General features: G+C 34.7%; 1 protein-coding gene across 1 annotated transcript; it reads left to right on the forward strand.

Moving 5' to 3' along the window:
- The first annotated feature begins 2 nt into the window (after positions 1-2).
- LOC131939264 (U7 snRNA-associated Sm-like protein LSm11) lies at positions 3-11,180 on the forward strand. Its single transcript, XM_059297467.1, has 5 exons — positions 3-443; positions 8,263-8,416; positions 8,505-8,638; positions 9,465-9,524; positions 10,113-11,180. The coding sequence occupies exons 1-5, from the start codon at positions 12-14 to the stop codon at positions 10,647-10,649; spliced, it is 1,317 nt and encodes a 438-aa protein (XP_059153450.1). The 5' UTR covers positions 3-11; the 3' UTR covers positions 10,650-11,180.
- Positions 11,181-20,017: the final 8,837 nt, after the last annotated feature.

The raw sequence follows: 20,017 nt of genomic DNA on the forward strand, positions 1-20,017 counted from the left end.
AATGTTAAAACATGGCGGCTCCCTCAAATAATAACGTCTCTACAAGTTCTAGCAAATCAGATCTAGATCTAGACGTTGAATTAAATCCTGTAAAAGATGAAGAGTTGGATTTTTTTTCCGCAAATTTCAACCCTGAACGTGCATTATTTTCAGATAATATTCAGGTTCCACATCCTGAAATTAAATCGTTTACTGGCGTTTCCACTTATCAAGAAGCAGTTGAACGCCGCCGACTGCTTAAAAAGAAAGTTGAAAGCGCAAGTCCAAAAACTCTGGAATCGCAGACGGTTGAAGCAAAAAAATTAAATCCTTCAAAAACTGTTAAATCTAATTCAGCTGAGACACATAGGAAAACATTAACTTCATTACCAACGCATCCAACAGTAACAACTGTTACTGAGTCAGTTACTGACCTAGGGCTCCAAAAAAATGTTACAAAAAAGGTTTGTACTAACTTGTACTCATGTACTGTAACTGACTGTAACTGTGGTTCATTAGTGGTTACTAGACTAGATAGTGTAGTTTAGGAACAACAATGTCGCACCCCTTGCGGTCTAAAAATCTTGCTGTTAAAGAAATTAGGCCTAAACTTTATTAGCCTAGGCCTAATAATAAGATTTAGGCCTAGCCTAAGAAGTAAAAGTTAAATTATTTTTTAATTGACCTCTAGGCCTATATAAAATACTATAAGAAAACTTAGCAGGAAATTAAAGCCCAAGCTGGTTCAGTTTTATATAGGCCTAACTGAAATAATTTAGTTTAAAAGCCCTGTGATTAAAATCCAGAAATATAAGCAGGCTGATGTCGGAGTCGACCTGCTATATGGCAATTCTTAAGGCAGGGCCTTCTATGTTGGATGAAGGAAGTGGCTATTCAGACTAGGTTCCAAATAGCCACTGCCACAATAGGGACCCGTGTCTGTATAGCAAATTAGCATCGGACACTATCAGGACCCTATTGCTGCGGGCACTATTGTGATCCAGTGTAATTATTTTTATTATTAGTTAAATTTATTTTTAGTTAGGCTACGTATTTACAAAACCTGTATTAAAATGTGTGGAAAATCAGATTTAAATTTTTTTTTGTTATTTACTTATCTTTCATGTTCAAAGCTTTCTATGTTGAGAGAATTTCAAATACATATAATAATAAAAATTTTGTTAAATTTTGAAGTCAATATCACGCCAGACTCCCAATGAATCTATTCCTGATTTGAAACCTATCTTTACTTTTTTTGTTTGTTTGGTATTACCTTAAAAACCATAAGAAAAAATATGGCATATATTATTTAAAAAGCATCTGACCAGTCACATGGCTAATTCACGCTAGAAATTTTGGTCTGCATTCTATCCTAGTTCAGTGTTATTCTCATTTTCAAAATGGACCTGTATTCAAAACTTTTGCATCCATTGAAGAAAAGCTTGTGATTTTTTTCAAAAGAAAATACTGTTCGCTTCACAAAAAGGCCCTCAGAAAAAAAATCAAAGATCCGAATCTGGATCATTTGAAATATAAATATCTTGTATTATGTAGTAAACAAGGTACCAACTGACATGGAAAAACTTCTACTGGACAAAGAAAATCACAGTGGTAAGTACCTCTATTCTAGATCAAGATTATTGTAAAATAAAGATGTTTAGCAGTTATATAGATTTACATTTACAGATTTTGAGAACAATCAAAATCCATAAGGGTACTGTTAGATTTTATAAATCATGTGTAGTGTTTTGTCTTAGTAAAAAGTAAAGTTTCCCTTACAAACCTGACGGTCTATGGGGCAAGTGAAGTAGAGTTCACTTGTTTCTGTGACCTCGGCATATGAAGAGATTGTGTGGTCAGCACTATGCCCAGCCGCCTTTACTTTCCCTAACTTGAGTTAGGTACCCATCTGAGTTGGGTGGACTCAGGGACGGTCTACGTCTTAGTAGGCCTACTCTAACTTTTTAAAAATTTGTTAAGGATCCAGTGTCCGGTCTAAATATTTGTAAGGAGACAATTAATTGGTTCTTTGCATACTTATTTAAATAATCCACACTAAACAATGATACTTTTTAAGTACTTATCTCATTTTTTTAAAGTACATTATACTTGTGCTTGTTGTATGTCAATCTACACTCAAAGCAAAGGCTCTATTTTACTACTCATTTCTCTTCAGTTCTTTCAAAGTGGGATGTCCTACTTAAATAAAGGTGGTTGCAAAAAGAGGACCTTCATGGCTCAAAATTACCATTCAACATACTGGACATCTTGTATTCAAAGAGGTCAGTTTAGCTTACTCTTTATTATTCAACATGACTTGACTGTTGTCTCCGTCAAGTTATGGTCTCCAACATCAGGAAATCTTTTTTTACAAAGTGGTATTTAGTTTAGTATTTGATTCTCCTTTGCTCATTTGAGTGTAGTATTACAGGTGAAAAGAAACAATACTCTTGTTGCATTATACCTTTACAATGTTTTTAATAAAAAACATTATTTTCCAGATGTGTCACCTGTACCCAGAGAACGGGAAGGAAAGTGCACTAGATGATGCAACATGCATGTTGGTATCTCTGAATACAATCCAGGCATTTGAAGTTCAAGTTCAACAAGCACTCGAGGAACACATTGGTGGAGACTTTTTACCCAGGGATATTTACAACCTAAAGGCTAAAATTCCAAAGAAATCCAGTACAGATGCAGCTCAGACTGGGAAAATTTTAGAAGATCCATCTGCAAATGGCAGTTGTGTGTTGTAAGGGTTTTCTGAAGATGGTAACTTCAAGTACTAGGCTTACATGACAAGTGATATGGCGAGAGTGTTACATGTATCCATTCCTGACTCTAATGGCCATAGAATGTAGGGTTATACCAGTTCTTCATGGTTTCATCCAGAATGAAGACAGGGGCTCAATCGCACATTGCTTGTCACTGTTAAGTAAACATTGAAGTCAACAATATCAAATCTTTTATTATAGTTAAAGATCTGTTGGAAATATCAGCACTAGGTGACTTATTTCCTGGCATGTCCGTTAATCTATGCCACTTTCATATCATGCAGGCATTTAAGAAAAAATATACCCTCAGACCAGGTCCATCCAATTTTTTATACCTTCATGACACAGGTCCACACAGAATCTGTCAGTGATTTTGATGCAATCACACAAGACATGAAGGCCTCACTCCCTGAAAGTGTGGTGGAGTATTTTTCAACCAACTGGTAGAGCAAGGCACATCTGTGATTGGCTTCTGCAAATTCAAATGTTTTGTAGCTCCATGCAACGACGACGAACCATCTGGAGTTGTATCACACATAAATAAAAAAAAATGTTTAATGCATCATTTGCCATTCACATCTGCATTGCAGAAGCTTTTGACCTTTGACAACTGTAAATGCTGCTAGCTGAGTGTGTTAGTGTGAAAGCAGCAAATACTGTGCATCATACGTCTTCAGAGTATGATGAGTGTATAAATCAAATGGAGAATCTGGCCACAGCTTTTGCTGCCTTGCTTATGATTAGTCAGCTAAGAGCATCAAGGCGTGTACAGTACTCCTTGAATTCAGAAGACAAGAACAAGTTTAACCATTAATCTCCCATAGCATCTCCAAGTTTACCAACTATGGAGTCCCAGCGTAAGGGGAATAACTCTAAATGATTAAATGACTAATTTTACAGCAATCAATAAAACTCATTTCAGTAAATAACTAATTAAATTTAAAAAAATCTTATATTGTAGAGAAATGAATGCTCTAAAAACTGATACCAAATATGTCAGTATTTAACATATAGGTATTTGCAAAAAAAAAAAATATGTCGGAGAAAATTCAAAACAGGTCATTTTCGGTAGTCAACTTTATTTATTTTTGTCTAAACAACTATGCATCGAATTTAACAGTTAAATATCAATTTGGTTATGTTTAAGATATATAATTCATAAAATACATGCCTAGATACGTTTAGAGGCATTATTTTATTTTATTTTTAATATTAAATCTATCAAAAATAGGACAGATGAGTCTAAAATTTCGAGATAGAAAGAAACTATTATTTTTTATCTTTCAAAAGCGCCATTGAAATTAGAAGACCGGAAAAGGATGCTGAAAGTATCCGACTTCCTGTTTAGTTAAAAATTAGGATTTGTAGGCCAAATTTTAATGAAACAAATTTAATTTTTCTATGCGTATTGTAAGCGGGCGGCAGCGGGCGTTACGGGACATTAACGGTGTCGGGCGGCAGCGGGCGTTACGGGACATTAATGGTTAAGGTTGTTTTTAAAGAACAAGTTTTTGTAACGACTAACTTCCACTCAGTGCAGCTGCTCATTTGTTGTTAAAAAGACATTACCATGTAGGCAAATTTTTGTTGTGCGGTGATCATTATGTCTTCCAGAATTTTGTCCTGAGCTACTGCCACATTGTTTTTTTAAAAGTGGCCCACCCATAGTTACATCATTTGCCTTTTCTATGGTTGACAGGCAATGCCTACCTTCTCTGCAAAAAATACACAGTAAGGATGCTATGTTGAAGCAAAAACACTTTGTATGGACATTGCCAATTTTTTGGCAGTGCAAGGCCAGCAAGATTTCAAAGACAAAATGAGATTTTTGGAAACAACTCTCAGACTTTGGAGGTGTCCAACGAACGTGGATGATGAGCAGGATCCAGCTGTAGATGTTGGTATCATGATAAGAGCTGGTTTAGATTGTGATGGTAAATCTGATGGGTTGGGGGGGGGGGGGGGTATTAACCACACAAGCAGTCTTAGCACAAGACGTTGACATTGAAATGATGGTAGGGGGTCGGTGTGGTCGAGTCAGTAAAGCTCATGGCTGCTAAACTGTAAAGTCTCGAGTTTGAACCCTCGGGCAGATGATACTCGTTAGCTGGGGACAGCCACTCTTCTAGGAGAGACCAACTCCACAATCAATCAACTGCTGACTAGTAGCTTGTTCTTGGTTGGACAAAGGCTATGGAAGCAAATACAAAAAGAAAAGCAGGCTGAAATTGGAGTCAATGGCCTCAATCCCTTCCAACACTAAAATTAAGAACAAAGAAAAAGAAGAAAGAAAGAAATGATGGTCCCACCACAATAAGTGATTGCTATTTTGATACTGCAAGCTCAGTGTTTGGAAATATTGTTTTAGACAAAGCGTTGGCCATGACCAAAGCTGCTCTTTACACTGCGCAAAAGAAAGACACAGTTGCCTCAATCTGTCTACCAATCTAGTCTAGAAGTCGGGAAATCTCAGAGCATATTGTCTTTAATTATGAGTACAGATATTAAAATGCCTTTGTAAAGATGATTTTAAACCTGTTGGGGAATTCAAAGGCACTGTGTTTAGTTATTGTATAGTCATAGAGTCTGCATTTACTAAGGATGCCTGGTTTTTTTTTTCAAAATAGGATGTCTGCACAAAAGAAAAATCATGTTTAGATCTTATGAGTGCAATGAGTTTGATGACAGTGTTTTAAAGATGGTTTTGTGTGATAGATGTTTGTGTTGGTACTAGTATCCTTGTGTTGGTTTTAGAGCGAAAAAGTGTGTAACTGCTTGGTTTTGTAATAATTGTTGGTTGGTCTCTTAACTTTTCTGTACTTTAATGTTTTCATATTTTTTTATTTGCATTTTTTTTTATTAAAGAGCTTTTTCTATTGAACTGCCATACTGTGTCTGTTTTTACAATTACACTTGCTATCATCTGTTTCCAGAATATGTTGTGTAGGTTTGTTCTATATATATATACTAGCTGCATCCCATGCTCCGCCACGGTAAATCTTTTTAAAATATACCAACTTTGGAACAGAACAAAACAAACAAAAACACAACACAAACACAAACAAAACGCAACCACAACACAACCACATTACAACCACAACACAATCACAACACAACCACAACACAACCACAACACAACCACAACACAACCACAACACAACCACAACACATGGTAAATCTTTTTTAAATGTACCAAGTTGGGAACAGAACAAAACTAAATACAACACAAACGAACGCAAAGAAAAAGCAAAAACGAAAAAACAAACACAACACTCAACATAAACTCAATTTAAATGTAATCATAAAGGCATATTGCTCACAGTCTATCCCGTAGCGCCAAATCGCGCCCTTTCCGAGCGCCGGCGGAAAATTTCGATTTACACCCTCCCACCTCCCTGAAACTTTCGATTTCCACCCCCCCCCCTCTTGCTACGCCTCTGTTATAAAACCCCTAGCTTTTCCGCAAATAAATTAAAGTCAGTATTAAGAATATCAGTGTTTTACCGACCATATTGCACTTTATAAATTCATGCATTTTTTTCAGTACTTTTAAAAATTTACAATAAAGTTTCATGACTAAAACCATTGCGCACCTAATGAACGTGATGACTTAACCATTAATGGAGAATATGTAATGGAGAATAGTTGATTAAAAATTATAATTAGTAAACAGTACATTCAGTGAATAAAATAAATAAAAGATAGCCTTTTATCAATCAATGCTAATAATAATATTCCAACAATAATGTACTCTTACACGTCTGCATAATTTGCATTCACATTTTGCTAATTATATTATTCCAACAATTATTCCGTCTTGCAGATTTCGCATTCACATTTTTAGCGTGAGTTCAGTTTGTCTTTGAATTACCTCCATTGGCAAAATTACTAAGAAGTTTAATTAGATTTTTCTACCGTACTGTTATTATGTTATTAATATGTATCCACTTTTTCTGGGAATATTAACGAAAACGATATTTGACATTGATCCTTTTAATATGTTTTAGCAATGTGCGTGTATTTAATATTCTCTTTACGTTATGCAAAATTGTACAAACAGTGGAAATTATAAAATAGCTCTATGCCGTTATATAAAGAAACCCTACTCTATTACCTATAATAAGACACTGCGGTGCACTGAAAAGCACAGCATGGTGCGATGTTTACTTTTATGGTTCCAAAATCTATAGCGATGACAGAAGGAAGGACTGACACACGCTCAGCCCGCTTATATTATAGATATATAATGTATATATAATACACTTTTTTATTACAATAGTAAAATAAATAATATATTAAACTTTAAAAATTTGTTGTGTCTAGTTATACTAAGGTGTTTTTATTTTAATTGGATCACTAAGAAAGTGGATAAATGTTCAGCATGCAAGTGCTTTGTATTAAAATTCACATGCAACCATTTTAACCCAATTTTAATGGAGGGCAAAAAACACATCACCTACTTACTGCTTACAAAATGACTAAGATTCTTTTATTGCACACTTTATATTAAACTATCAATTAAAAGGAGAAAACGTCATCTTTTTATCTAAATCAAATTTAAAGTTACATTCAACCTTAAATGTCTGGTAAAAGATAGGGTGGGGTGAAACCAAAAAATTACAATACTGTAATGTAAAACAATAAATAAATCGTAATACCACAACTACAGACCTACATTTAATATATACTCTGTAAAATAATTCTGAGTTGTATTGGTAACAAAGATAAAGGTCAATACAAATCCTGTGTCTGAATTACCTATTGCATCGTGAACTAAAATAACTTTGTGGGATTTGAATCCTTATCTTTTGATTGTGGTACCATCAAGTTAGCCACACTGACACAGAGATATTAGAATTATAAATGTCTAAGTTTAGTTACAGGTCAGGAAACATAAAGACAGTGTCATTTTGACTTCATAAGTATAGAGGAAACACAATACAGCAGCTATATTAATAACACAGAAAATAAGGTGTATTAGACAGAAGGGTATAGAATTTAAACCACAAATAATATACATCCAAATAAACATTTTAGACTATAATCGTAAGAAAATAACAAAAATTGAATTTTTAAAACGTGAAACTTAAAATCTGCCTTAAAAATGAGGAGTAGACATAGCCATTTATTTTTTAAATAAAAAGTTTTAATAATACAGTACTGATTGTTATCTATCTTTTTAAGCAGTGTTTAGTGAGCATGTATAGAAAATTTTAAAGAAATATATCAAGTACATATTGAGATAAAGGTTCCTAACCAGTTCTATTTTGAATCTTGATAAAAACTGACATTTTAAGAAAAATAAAAAGTAGTTAAAATATGTGATTTTTGAGAAAAATGAGTAGTGAAAACTATACAAATAAATTAAATTTTAAAACCTCCCGGTAAATAAAAGTGTCATCTGGGGACTTCTTACTTAGCAGATTGTTTTTTTTATTTTTAGGTTTCTTTTCAATATTTGTGGACAACGTGCTTGAAGGACCCCTAAATTTAATAAATATTTCACCAGGTAGAACAAACATCCCTGTCCACGAACAGCGTAAAAAACTTGGAAGAACCAAGAAAGAGTAAAGAGCGATTCAAGAGTCCTTCTATTCCTTCTGCAAGCAGTTCTGAGAGTAAAGTAGACAGCCAGCGCAATGTTTTTACAAGAATGGAAAATTGTAAGTTCAGGATTTTTTTCAATAAAATATAATAAATCCATCTTAATCACATCAGTTTAATACCTCTGTTTTTTTTTTTCTTCTTCAGTTACTGGTCCCTTAAGTATGCTTACACGTTGTGTACAGGAACGTTTACATGTTAGAGTAAAGACAAGAGGTGCAGTGTCAGTTAGGAGCATTTGTAGGGGTTACATTGTGGCTTTTGACAAGTATTTCAACATGGTAAGTTCGATAATCAAGACCTTGTAGGTAAAGAAAATAGAATATATTTAAAGTTAATGTTTTCACATTTTAATTTTTTAATTCACTTTATTTTAATTCAAGCTAAATACACTTTTGCTGGATATGAAATCTGATTTTTAAATATAAAATTTATTAGTGATTTGTTTTGTTATTACTAAGCTTTAAAATGTGACATTCAAATAAATCCATCAATTTGGTTTTAATTAAGACTTTAAAGTAAAAAAATACCTGTTCTAAAAGGTGTAAAAATGTTCTTCAAAATTATTTAGAAATTTTGGTTTTAAGATCAGACTTGAATCTTAATCTCTGTGCTGATGTATTTGATCATGGTTAACCTTTACAGCATCAACCTGCCCTTGTTTCCCTCAACCACAGATATATTACAATACATTAGTTTTTTCAATACTAGAGATTATTTTTTTTCATTTACCCACATTCTCATATGATTAAAAAAAAACTAGGAAAAATTTTGTTTGGACAAGTGATAGTGACGTGTGAGAAACTATATTAGGAGAATCGAATAACAAAGTAGAAAATAATATGTGAAGATCTGCATCAAGACTAAATCAAATAGCTAAACATATAAGTTGTTAATCAGATTCTTGTCCTCAATATTTTTACCTTAGTTATATGTAGGTGTAGGTCTCTTCAATTAATGTACATCCTACTTATTTTCAGACTCATCTAATTCTAAGTAATTTTACGATTTTGTTAAAATTTCTGCGAAAATGTATATTAACATGATTTAGATTAAGAAGCCTGAAGGTTACATTATGGTTTTAATCATACTCTTGATTTTTTTCAGGCCCTAATTGATGTTGATGAGATCTACAAAAGACCTGTAGCACTTGGTAAAATTAGAGCAGTAAGTTACACTTATCTTTCCTCAACCAAAAGCCTTAACACAGCTTTAATTTACTTAAACCAGTATAATTCTTTTACAAATATAGAAACTTAACTAAATAACTAAACTAAATGAAACAAGGGGTCGGCGTGGTCGAGTCGGTAAAGCTCATGGTTGCTAAACCGAAAAGTCGAGTTCGAACCCTCGGGCAGATGAGGCTCATTAGCTGGGGACAGCCACTCTTCTAGGAGAGACAACTCCAAAATTAAACAACTGCTGCCTTGTAGTTTGTTCTTGGTTGGACAAAGGCTATGGAAGCAAATCCAAAAAGAAAAGCAGGCTGAAATCGGAGTCAATGGCCTCAATGGCGCATAACCAGTTGACACGTAACGCTTAATTGTGTTGGAGGCGTGGTCGAGTCGGCAAAAAGCTTATGGTTGATAAATTCGAACAAAGTCTCGAGTTTAAACCCACTGGCAGATAAATCTCGATCCCCTTCAACACTAATAATTAAGAACGAAGAAGAAGAAATGAAACAAATAATGAAAACTAAACAAGCTTTAACTAAACAGAATTTGTAAATAATTTTTTGTAACTTTTTCAATGTAGAGAATATCCCACAAGCTTTTGGCTGCTAAAGGTACCCTCGAGAAAGAAAGAGATGAGTACGCTACAAAATATAAACTGGAACTGTCTGCTTCAAATGTAGATGTAGCAAAAGCCAGTGGAAGTTTGCAAGAGCTCAGGATAATACCGGACGTTAAAATCACAGATTTGCATAAAATCCTGTCTACTGTATCCCAAAAGGAAAATGAAGCCCAGATGCAACCCTCATCTCAGTTCACTCAGCCTGCTAAGGGAGGCGACTCATTCACAAAACTCAAGGAATGCCACTCCACCATAAAAAATACTCAAACCACCCTGAAACAAACAGGCTCTGGAGTAGCAGTTGTGGTTAAGGATATTGACAAAAAGCTACGGCGAATACAAAGTATCTATGCTGAGTTGAAAGCCCCGCTCTCACCTTTTGAGAGGGAGGCATTGATGTTAGGTGTGCCGGATGAGAATGTTTTAATCAGACATTGCAATCAGATGTTCGTCAGGGGAGATAATGTGGTATCCGTTTCGATCATTGACGATTTTTAATTCTTTGTTTCACTCACTCTGGGCAGCTTGTATTTAATTTGTTGAATTGGTTTTGTTAATGATTTGTTATATTTGTTGATCAGATACTTTATTTGAAAAGTATTTTGTTATTATATAATTTAATGAATTAATAAAATGTTTCTGTGGAGGTACTGACTTTAAAAATACAAAATTTCTTTGTACTTGCAATTTAACCTAAGTTGAAATGGATCTTTAAAATTACAATGTACCAATACCTTGTTACATTGTTGTTATTATTTCAGGGAATTACATTCTTACATCATCTTTTCAACCAAATGTGTTGTTAAATTATCTTTTTAACTGATACTCATATCGGGTATCAATGTTTGTCCCGCATTGTTGATATATTTTAATCCAAGTGCAGAAGTCACAGTTGCATAATTTTAATATGTGGCTGAATTTGTTGTACATAGTTTTGTAACAAAACTGTACATGTTTAAAAAAGTTAATTGTTTTAAAATAAATTCAATTTAAAAAAAAATATGTTAATAAAAAGTGCATTTAAATATATCCCCCAAGTTGTCTCTTTATTTGGAATTTTCCCTTTGTTATCAAATTTTATTGTATGTTTCCTAGCTTTGTAATGTTTACATTATTTAATTTTATTGTGCTGTGTTTTTTTTTTTTTCGTTCATATTTACTTAATCTTATTGTTTGTGAGTTTTGTGTTTACAGAGTTTATTATGTTGAAATTTTCATTATCTTAATTGTTTTACCATGTGTTCAATTGTTTTCTTTTGTTAGGATAAGGCTGCTAAAGGTTTCTGTAAATATTGTTGTAAAATAATTTAAAATTATTTTAGTTGAGAATGTTAAATATTTGTTAGTTTTCTTACCCACAGAAATTTTCCCCCTCATCTTATAAATTTATTTTAGTATAGAGGTAATCTAGATAAAAATTAAAATTGAAAACACATTTTTCATGTCATCTGACTGCAGATGCGGCCAATATAATTTCCCACAGATATCCTGTATGATGATAATAAACAAGCTAAACAGATCTCATCTCCAAATATCCTGTTAAAAAATAAAATGCACACATTTTTTTTTAAAATAATTTTTTGCTGCTGATCAATATCCCCTGCATTAGTCTGAGGATGCCCCAACTCATCTTTGCATATCTTCTGTATTCGTCCTGTTCCTGTTTGGTTCCATGCTGAATCCAGACATACATGCCTTCAAGAAACAAGTTTGTTTGGCAGCCTGAAAACGGAAATGAACTTTTCAAATAGCTTCCCCTTTTGTGGGAGACAGGAGGCTTCATGTAAGCTTCGAATGTGATGCTACCGGGAAGGGAGGTAATCCAGTTTAAGAAGTTATTTTATTATTATTCCTATCTCCGCGCGAAATCTGTGTGCTGAAATTTTTAATACTTAACGCCGTTAGGGAAAAAGATGTACCTTTTTATATACTTTTAAAATAATACATATCCTTCTTTTTAAAGGAAATTTGTATATCATTTAAAAACTTTGCCATGTTGGATTAACCACATCTATGTGATTGTTACCGCTACTAGATTTACTTGTAATAGATTTGTGTCTTTAATAATTTAAACATTTAGTTGTAGAATTTTAATATTATAATGGATTGCAACGGTGTTAGGAGCAGGGTTTCTTCCAGGCATCTACCCCCCCTCCCGAACGACATCGAATTTATATAGAAAATATATAGGCCTACTTTACCAGTGTCCGCCCCACCCCCCCTGAAAATATCAACCCCCCAGTGTCTCCACCCCTACCCCCTCCGATATCAGGAAATTCAAATACGCCCCTTCCACCCCACCCCTCGGAGAAAAGTGTCTGAAAGAAACTCTGTCTGCATGTATATATCAATCACATAAATAAACAAATTAACTGTACTGCAATTTACCATACATACTACAGGCCTGAAAGGTAATACGATCATCATATTCTTAACATTAAAAAAATGTTGAAGAAATTTAAGCCACAGCGGGAAAAAATATGGTTAGAAACCTTAAATAATTTTGTCAAAACTTACAAAAAGATATAATTTATTGTCTTATCAACACATTAATTACGTTCTCTGTTTTAGCAAACTTTGATTGATTATTTTAATAAAGCAATGCTAGCGCGCGGTAATTTGTTTTACGCCAATGTAGGCGTGTCTTGTGCTGCTCATAATTGCTCTTTTTTATTATAACTTCAAGTTTCTATTTTCATCTCACCCTGCCTTAGTGCTGATCCAATCACAGGTTTTGGATCGCGAGATATTAAAAAGCCGTCGTTCAAAAATACGAGTGTATAAAATAACGGTTTCAACGCATTTGTTTTAATTAACAGAGGCGAATCAGATTCATGAAAGAAAACAAAAAAAAAATTTGTAAGGATGACGTTAGGTTAACATGACAACATCCAATTTAGGGGAGGGAATCGTGGGTCAGTTGACTGGCAGGAAATCTTCGGTCATGAAAGAAGAAAATTGACCAGAGTTACCGGACGTATGCGCTACATGTTTTAATCAAGACCTATCATATTTCTATAGGGTTGTAATGAACGATTTCTTAGGTTTTCAGATTTTTTTTTGTTTCGCTGTTTGGGGAAAACTGATCATTCCGAACGTGTGGGTGTTTTTAAAACGTGTCTTTTAAGTTTAATTTTGGTAAACTGTAGTAAAATTGGAAAAAGAATTTCGCCACAAACAAAATAAAATTATGGAGTTTTATTTTTCTAAGAGAAAAAAAAAAGTTTGCTACAAACATTGTTGAGTGAAGTTTTTAGATTAAGGAAAAATTATGCTTATAAGCCTATTTACTACAGATCAGTGTTTCTTTCAGACTTTTTTCTCCGGGTAGAGGGGGAGCGGTGGGCGGACACTGGTAAAAGTATATATTTTCTATATAAATTCCATTTCGTTCAGGGGGGGGGGGGGTAGACTTTCTTCAAGGGGAGGAGGGGGCGGAGCGAAGAGATGTCTTGAAGAAACTCTGCTACAGAATCAAGCCTTAAAATGGAGCACAGTTTTAGCTACTGTACACATAAAACCATAAGAAAATTTAGGTTTCATTTCTAATTTAAAAAAAATATAAATCTTTCATACCCGACGATCAATAAAGCAGTTGAAGTATAATTTATCTGATTTTGGTGACCACGGCATATGAAGGTATAGTGTGGTGTGGTCAGCTCTATGCCCTTTACTTTCCCATATGTAAGTTCTGCGTTCTGCCGTCCCATATTAACATTAAACCTAGTTCCAAAACTTCAACTGCCAACTCGAATACAAGTACTCTCCACTTCAAAGAATAATCAATTAGGGGTAATCTAATGGCAGAAATGGATTGGCTGGTCAATTTGTTGTTTCCTAATTAGCCGGACACTCGAAGACGTCCAGTGGCACTCGAGCCACAACGCTAAAGCTGATATCATGGCCGACAACTCTTGTCAACTATCCTACAGCCGGCTTCATGACCGGTAACTCTGTCACCTACCGTGACAGCCGGGTACTTGGAGGAAAATCCGTTGTCACCAAATCGGAAGTAAGTCCCGGCTTACCCTGATTAATTGTATTTAATTCTGGCTCTTGCGTTCTTTAAGTGGGGGATAATTGAAGCGGTAGATGTCTTCAGCGTTATTCTGGGGTTGTTCTTTCTGATTAGAGTTGTCGGTCCTTAATTTATCTGATCTACCAGGGCTAGTTGTTAATTTTACATAAACCAATTACTATTATATATATATATATATATATATATATATATATATATATATATATATACATATACATATATATATATATATATATATATATATATATATATATATATATATATATATATATATATATTGGGGTCGTTGTGGCACCACTGCTGTTTTTCTCATAACTTTTCGCCTTTTATTCAAGTCCTCTGCTGCTATGGATGGCGCTTAAACGGGCAGCCCAGTTCAGCCTTTGATCATCTATCGAGAGACGTTTTTCATTTCTTCTCCATCCTGGCACAGTGCCTTGCATTATTGTTTTAGATAAGCCTTTGTTTCGTGTGACACTCTCATAACATCTCCGTTTTTTATTGTTTTGACTGGGCTCAGTAGAGTCTCAAAGGGACCAATCACATTAGTGATCTTTTCACGGACTTCTTCGCTGGATATTCGATTTCTCTATCAGATCCCTAGTATATATATATATATATATATATATATATATATATATATATATATATATATATATATATATATATATGTATATATATATATATATATATATATATATATATATATATATATATATATATATATATATATAAACATATAAATATATAAATATATACATAAATATATATGTATATATACACACACACATATATATATATGCATGCATGCATAAATATATATATATATATATATATATATATATATATATATACATATATACATATACACACATATATATATATATATATATATATATATATATATATATATATATATATATATATATATATATATATATATATACACTTGTAATATACATGTAATATATTTAGTATGTTTGCTGCATCAGTGTGTTTAGCATACCTACTTAGTTCCTGTATAACTAATGAAACAACAACTAACCAACGCTGGGTAAACCTTACTTTATACAAACAAACAAAGCAGTCTCCGGCCGTGTTATGTAAATGAGCTGTGATCACGCAATGTTGTCAGCTATTGGAGAAGATGAGTTTCTCCCTGGATCGGTAACTTGGTATACTTCCTGGTGGTCTGGTGTAGTTTGTAGCGGCTGGCCTTTAGTTACTGACATCGACAACAACAGCAACAAAAAATAGCTGGCCACTGCGTGTTTTAATTTGGTCCTTAGCCGTCAATGTGTTGGGTCTTGTACTTTTTTCGCTGTCAGTGAGGTAGATGAGGTAGATAATACGTGATCCTGTGATTTCAGCCCATGGAGGAATGATGTGTTTAGCCTTAGGATTGACTTTACTTTATCTAACGTGAGGTAGGTACTTATAATAGTTGAAACCACAAAGGGACTTCTAACGGTCTCGAGTCCGGAATTGAACTCGAGACTTTCAGGTTAGTAGTCGTGCGCTCTAAGTCTCAACTATGCTGTCACAATAATGGAAGTTGTATCCTTTAATTTTAATCATACCGTCAAATAGCTTTAGTAAGGTTACGACAGTTGGGTTATTTTAAAAAAATTTAATGCATTTTTTTCATTTGTGATTTTGTTTTTGGGATTTGTGGATATCATAAACGTTTTTTTCCTTTAAATAATTATTTTTTAAGTGAGATTTTTTGTTTACAAATAATTCCCGCAATCACCACTCTCTATGTTTACTACTATTTTTCAGAAATTAAAAAATTGCAATGTTTTACTACCCTTCCCTCTGGTCTTATAATTTACTCAGCATCATTGTAGTTCACCATTGAACTACATGCAGCTTTGTTTATCACTGTCTCCAAATATTACATGACGAACAAACAATTTTAAAGCAAACAACCGCCAATGAATGACCACTTTATGCGAAGAGAAGGGGGCGGGGGGATGTTATAGAACTATTTTGATGTATCGATTAAACAGTAGTGGGACGGCATGGTCGAATAGTAGAAGGTTTGATTGCTAGCCGTAAAATCCCGAGTTCAAATCTCGCTGCGGACTAGTGACGTTATGACGTCACTGAGTCCACCTAACGTTCGAGAAAGTAAAAGTCGGCTCGGAATAGTACTGGCCACACCATCACTTAATATGCCGAGGTCAATGAACATACGAACTCAACTTCATCTGCCCAGTGGGTCGCTAAGTCTTAGAGGAATCTCTAAGTTAAATCATAATAGATATTTAATCGACTCAAATAAAAATTATATATATCATAACTTTCTTCTTTCAGAAATGAAATAATTTTCGGGTCGTGTAGTTTTTTTTTATCCAACATGAATGAATAACATTGACCTTCCCATAGCCACCATCTTGACTCCCATTATCATTGTAATTAATATCACTTGAACAGTTATCGATAATTTAACAACTAGATGAGATTTTCTGTAAATAGTCCAATACTAGCGTCGTGTTAATTACTGACCTCGAGGCTACGTTTTAAATCGATAGCAAATATATCGCCAACCATGACGCGGTCCTATTGTTGATTGAGGGTTCGATTAGCATTGATTAAAGCGAGTTGTTTGCATTATTAACAATTTATGAGGGTGAATGATGTTGGGAGTTCCTTATCGAGGCGGAAAAATGGGAAGTTTGTGGGATGGGGAAGGTGGTGAGAATTTGAATACTCGTGGGAAATAGGGGAATTTGGGGAATGGGAAGTCGGTGTGATAATGGGATGTTTAGTAGGAAATTAGAAGCTGGTGAGAAATTGGGAGTCTAAGAAATCGTTAATTGATGAAAGTTGGAGTTTATGGGAAATGGTGCGTTGGTTGGAGGAGGTCACCGATGGGAAATGAGAGAGATTATTGCGGAGGATTAAGGAGGTAGGAAATGGGAAGATATTAGTTTCCAATAGGGATTTAATGAAATTCAAACCTAGAAGACTTTCGTGCTCATAGAGATAATTTTTAACAAACATTTAAAAGCATGAGAATGTTATGGGTTCGTTACAGCAGTAAATTATGTTTAAAAGTTACGCTTAAATCGAGTTAGATGTTAGAGTAAAAATTCTAGTTAATATAGTTCTACCTCTGTAGTTCTGTGGACAACATCAGATGTCAGAAGGAGGGGACTGAAGTTAGAGGGACTGAAGTGTAAGGGGTTGAAGGGAGAGAGACTGAAGTGAGAGGGACTGAAGGGAGAGGGACTGAACTGAGAGGGACAAAAAGGGAGAGGGACTGAAGTGAGAGGGACTGATGGGAGAGGGGTTGGGGTGGGAGGGACTGAAGGGAGAGGGGTTGGTGTGAGAGGGACTGAAGGGAGAGGGACTGAAGGGAGAGGGACTGAAGGGAGAGGGACTGAAGGGAGAGGGACTGAAGGGAGAGGGGCTGAAGGGAGAGGGACTGAAGGGAGAGGGACTGAAGGGAGAGGGACTGAAGGGAGAGGGACTGAAGGGAGAGGGACTGAAGGGAGAGGGACTGAAGGGAGAGGGACTGAAGGGAGAGGGACTGAAGGGAGAGGGACTGAAGGGAGAGGGACTGAAGGGAGAGGGGTTGGGGTGAGAGGGACTGAAGGGAGAGTGGTTGGGGTGAGAGGGACTGAAGAGAGAGGGACTAAACTGAGAGGGACTGAAGTGAGAGGGACTGAAGTGAGAGGGACTGAAAGAAGAGGGACTGAAGTTAGGGACTGAAGTGAGAGGGAATGAAGTGAGAGGGACTGAAGTGAGAGGGGTTGGAGTAGCAGAGGCTGTTGAAATGCCACTTTTAATCTCGCAAGGAGTTTTATTATAAGTTTCAATCATCAAAAACCTAATTAATCGCGTAGGAGGAAATGAAGAAATACACAAGTTGTGTCCATTTATCCATTAATTACCAATTTTAACCCGAGAAGTTTTTTATTGTCATTAATTAGCTGAGTCCAAAATTGTCACAAACGCCGTAGAACATAGAATCATGTTTTGACTCCAATTAACTGTTTAACGCTCGCTTTAACCTCTACTTTAACCAGGCATCAAATCGATAAGCGTTAAAGTTGAAAGGTTTTAATCAAGCGGGGAATTACTTTCTGTAATCGATTTAAAGAAACGTGTTTTAGATAACGTCTAAAAAAACACAACTGGAGTTTTAAAAAGTTTTTTTTTAAAATTGTTTTGTCGGTCGCAGCGAATGTCTTTAATTCACATTAGATCCTGTCAAGTCATTAACTCCCCAGGAAGTTTAATTAGTTTACGCTTTAATTAAGTTGTGTTAAAGACGAGGCCAAGTAAAACATGAAACAGAAAAATAAAAAATAAAATAAAAACCCGTTCCTTCTCCGTGTCAAAGTTACACTATCTATCTATCATTTAAAACATGCGCTTGATTTTTATAAAGGCGTTTTATTTAATCTATGTGCTTGTTGTAAAAATAATCTATATCTGATGAAGCTCTCGTCAAGTTTAAAATGGGAAATATTTCTTGATGAATCGAATTCACTTCTTTAGTAATGCAGTAAAAGAAGACCACTCCTTGTAGATTAATCTAATGAAGAGTTTTGGAATGGGGGCTTACAAAAAATAAATGGGCGTTTAGATTTAGTCTTCCTTATCATATTAGCGGGCGTGGAACATTCTGGAGAGTATAATCTGATTGTTCCAGTCTAGAGTGGGCGTGTCGTAGCTTGTCAGCGAAATTAGATTGTAAACGTCTGCAAGAACTTTTGAGTCAAAACGAATGGTTAGTTCATCGAACGTTCTGAACATGGAAAGGTTACAGAACTTTAAGTGTGTGTTGTTTTAATACACCTTAGTAAAACCGATTCTGTTTTTATTTAAAAAATCATCCCTGAACTTTAAATTATCTAAAATTAACAATTATCGTTCTTAAGAGAATCATTAAACTAGCGATAAATTTTAAATTTCGTGAACATTAAAAATATTTTTGTAAAAGTTAATGAAAGTTCTAAAAAAACATGATCATTTAAATGATTAGTCACATAATAATTCGCTATTATAGTAGTTTCTACTAATGTTTTCTCAAACAAGGATGATTACTTATTGAATCCCAATACAGTTTATCAACGATTAAATTTTTTTTTTAAATATTATTTAGTTACAAACAAAAACAACAACACCAAAACATATTGACTTTAAATAATGTGGTAGACATTATTAAGGTAAACATATAACAGTTTTAATTCTATAACTATGTGGCGAGTGTATGTGGTTTTAAATGGTTTTCCCCCCATTATCAATTCTTACAAGAAAATAAACTATGGACACTACTGTGCAAAAAATAAAATAAAATAAATACATTAAAAACCACTTCACAACTAAACATGGTCGTAGTCCTTCCCACATTTCATACTTTGCCTACGAAATGGCTAACTCTTATTACGGGAGTAACATATCAGTACCGTTCTTTCATTCCCATTGGTGTCGTCACATCCGGTCATTGCGTCCACGCTTGTCTGGAGACTGACCCTAACGTCTCCCCTGTTGCCGGGCGAGTTTCTTCACGAACAGCAAAATTACATCAGCGAACTCCCCAGAGGCCAGCTCTAAGAGAAGTCTCGCTGCGAGTGGTGGATCAAATTAGCTCAGAGTTTTGTAACTAATACTCACAACAGAGGGAAATAACAATCTTAGTAGGAGTTGGGAAGGAGGGCGGTGGGGGGGGGGGGGGGTAACTTTTAAACATAGGTTATAGGTCTTGAATTATTTTTATTACCTTTAATCGCAACATTTTTTTAAAGACAGTATTCAATCTTCATCTAGACTGCTAAACCGACAGTCTCGAGTTCGAATCCGGGTTCAAGTC

Source organism: Physella acuta, unplaced genomic scaffold (assembly GCF_028476545.2).
Source record: "Physella acuta isolate Inbredline_101_S28 unplaced genomic scaffold, ASM2847654v3 ptg000272l, whole genome shotgun sequence".
In the NCBI taxonomy this organism is placed as follows: Eukaryota; Metazoa; Mollusca; class Gastropoda; family Physidae; genus Physella; species Physella acuta.

Excerpts from the sequence above, each read along its gene's own strand:
- LOC131939264 (XM_059297467.1), top strand. The coding sequence starts at position 12 with ATGGCGGCTCCCTCAAATAATAACGTCTCTACAAGTTCTAGCAAATCA. Across the intron at positions 8,417-8,504 it reads TTTTACAAGAATGGAAAATT|TTACTGGTCCCTTAAGTATG; the intron begins GTAAGTTCAGGA and ends TTTCTTCTTCAG. Across the intron at positions 8,639-9,464 it reads TTGACAAGTATTTCAACATG|GCCCTAATTGATGTTGATGA; the intron begins GTAAGTTCGATA and ends GATTTTTTTCAG.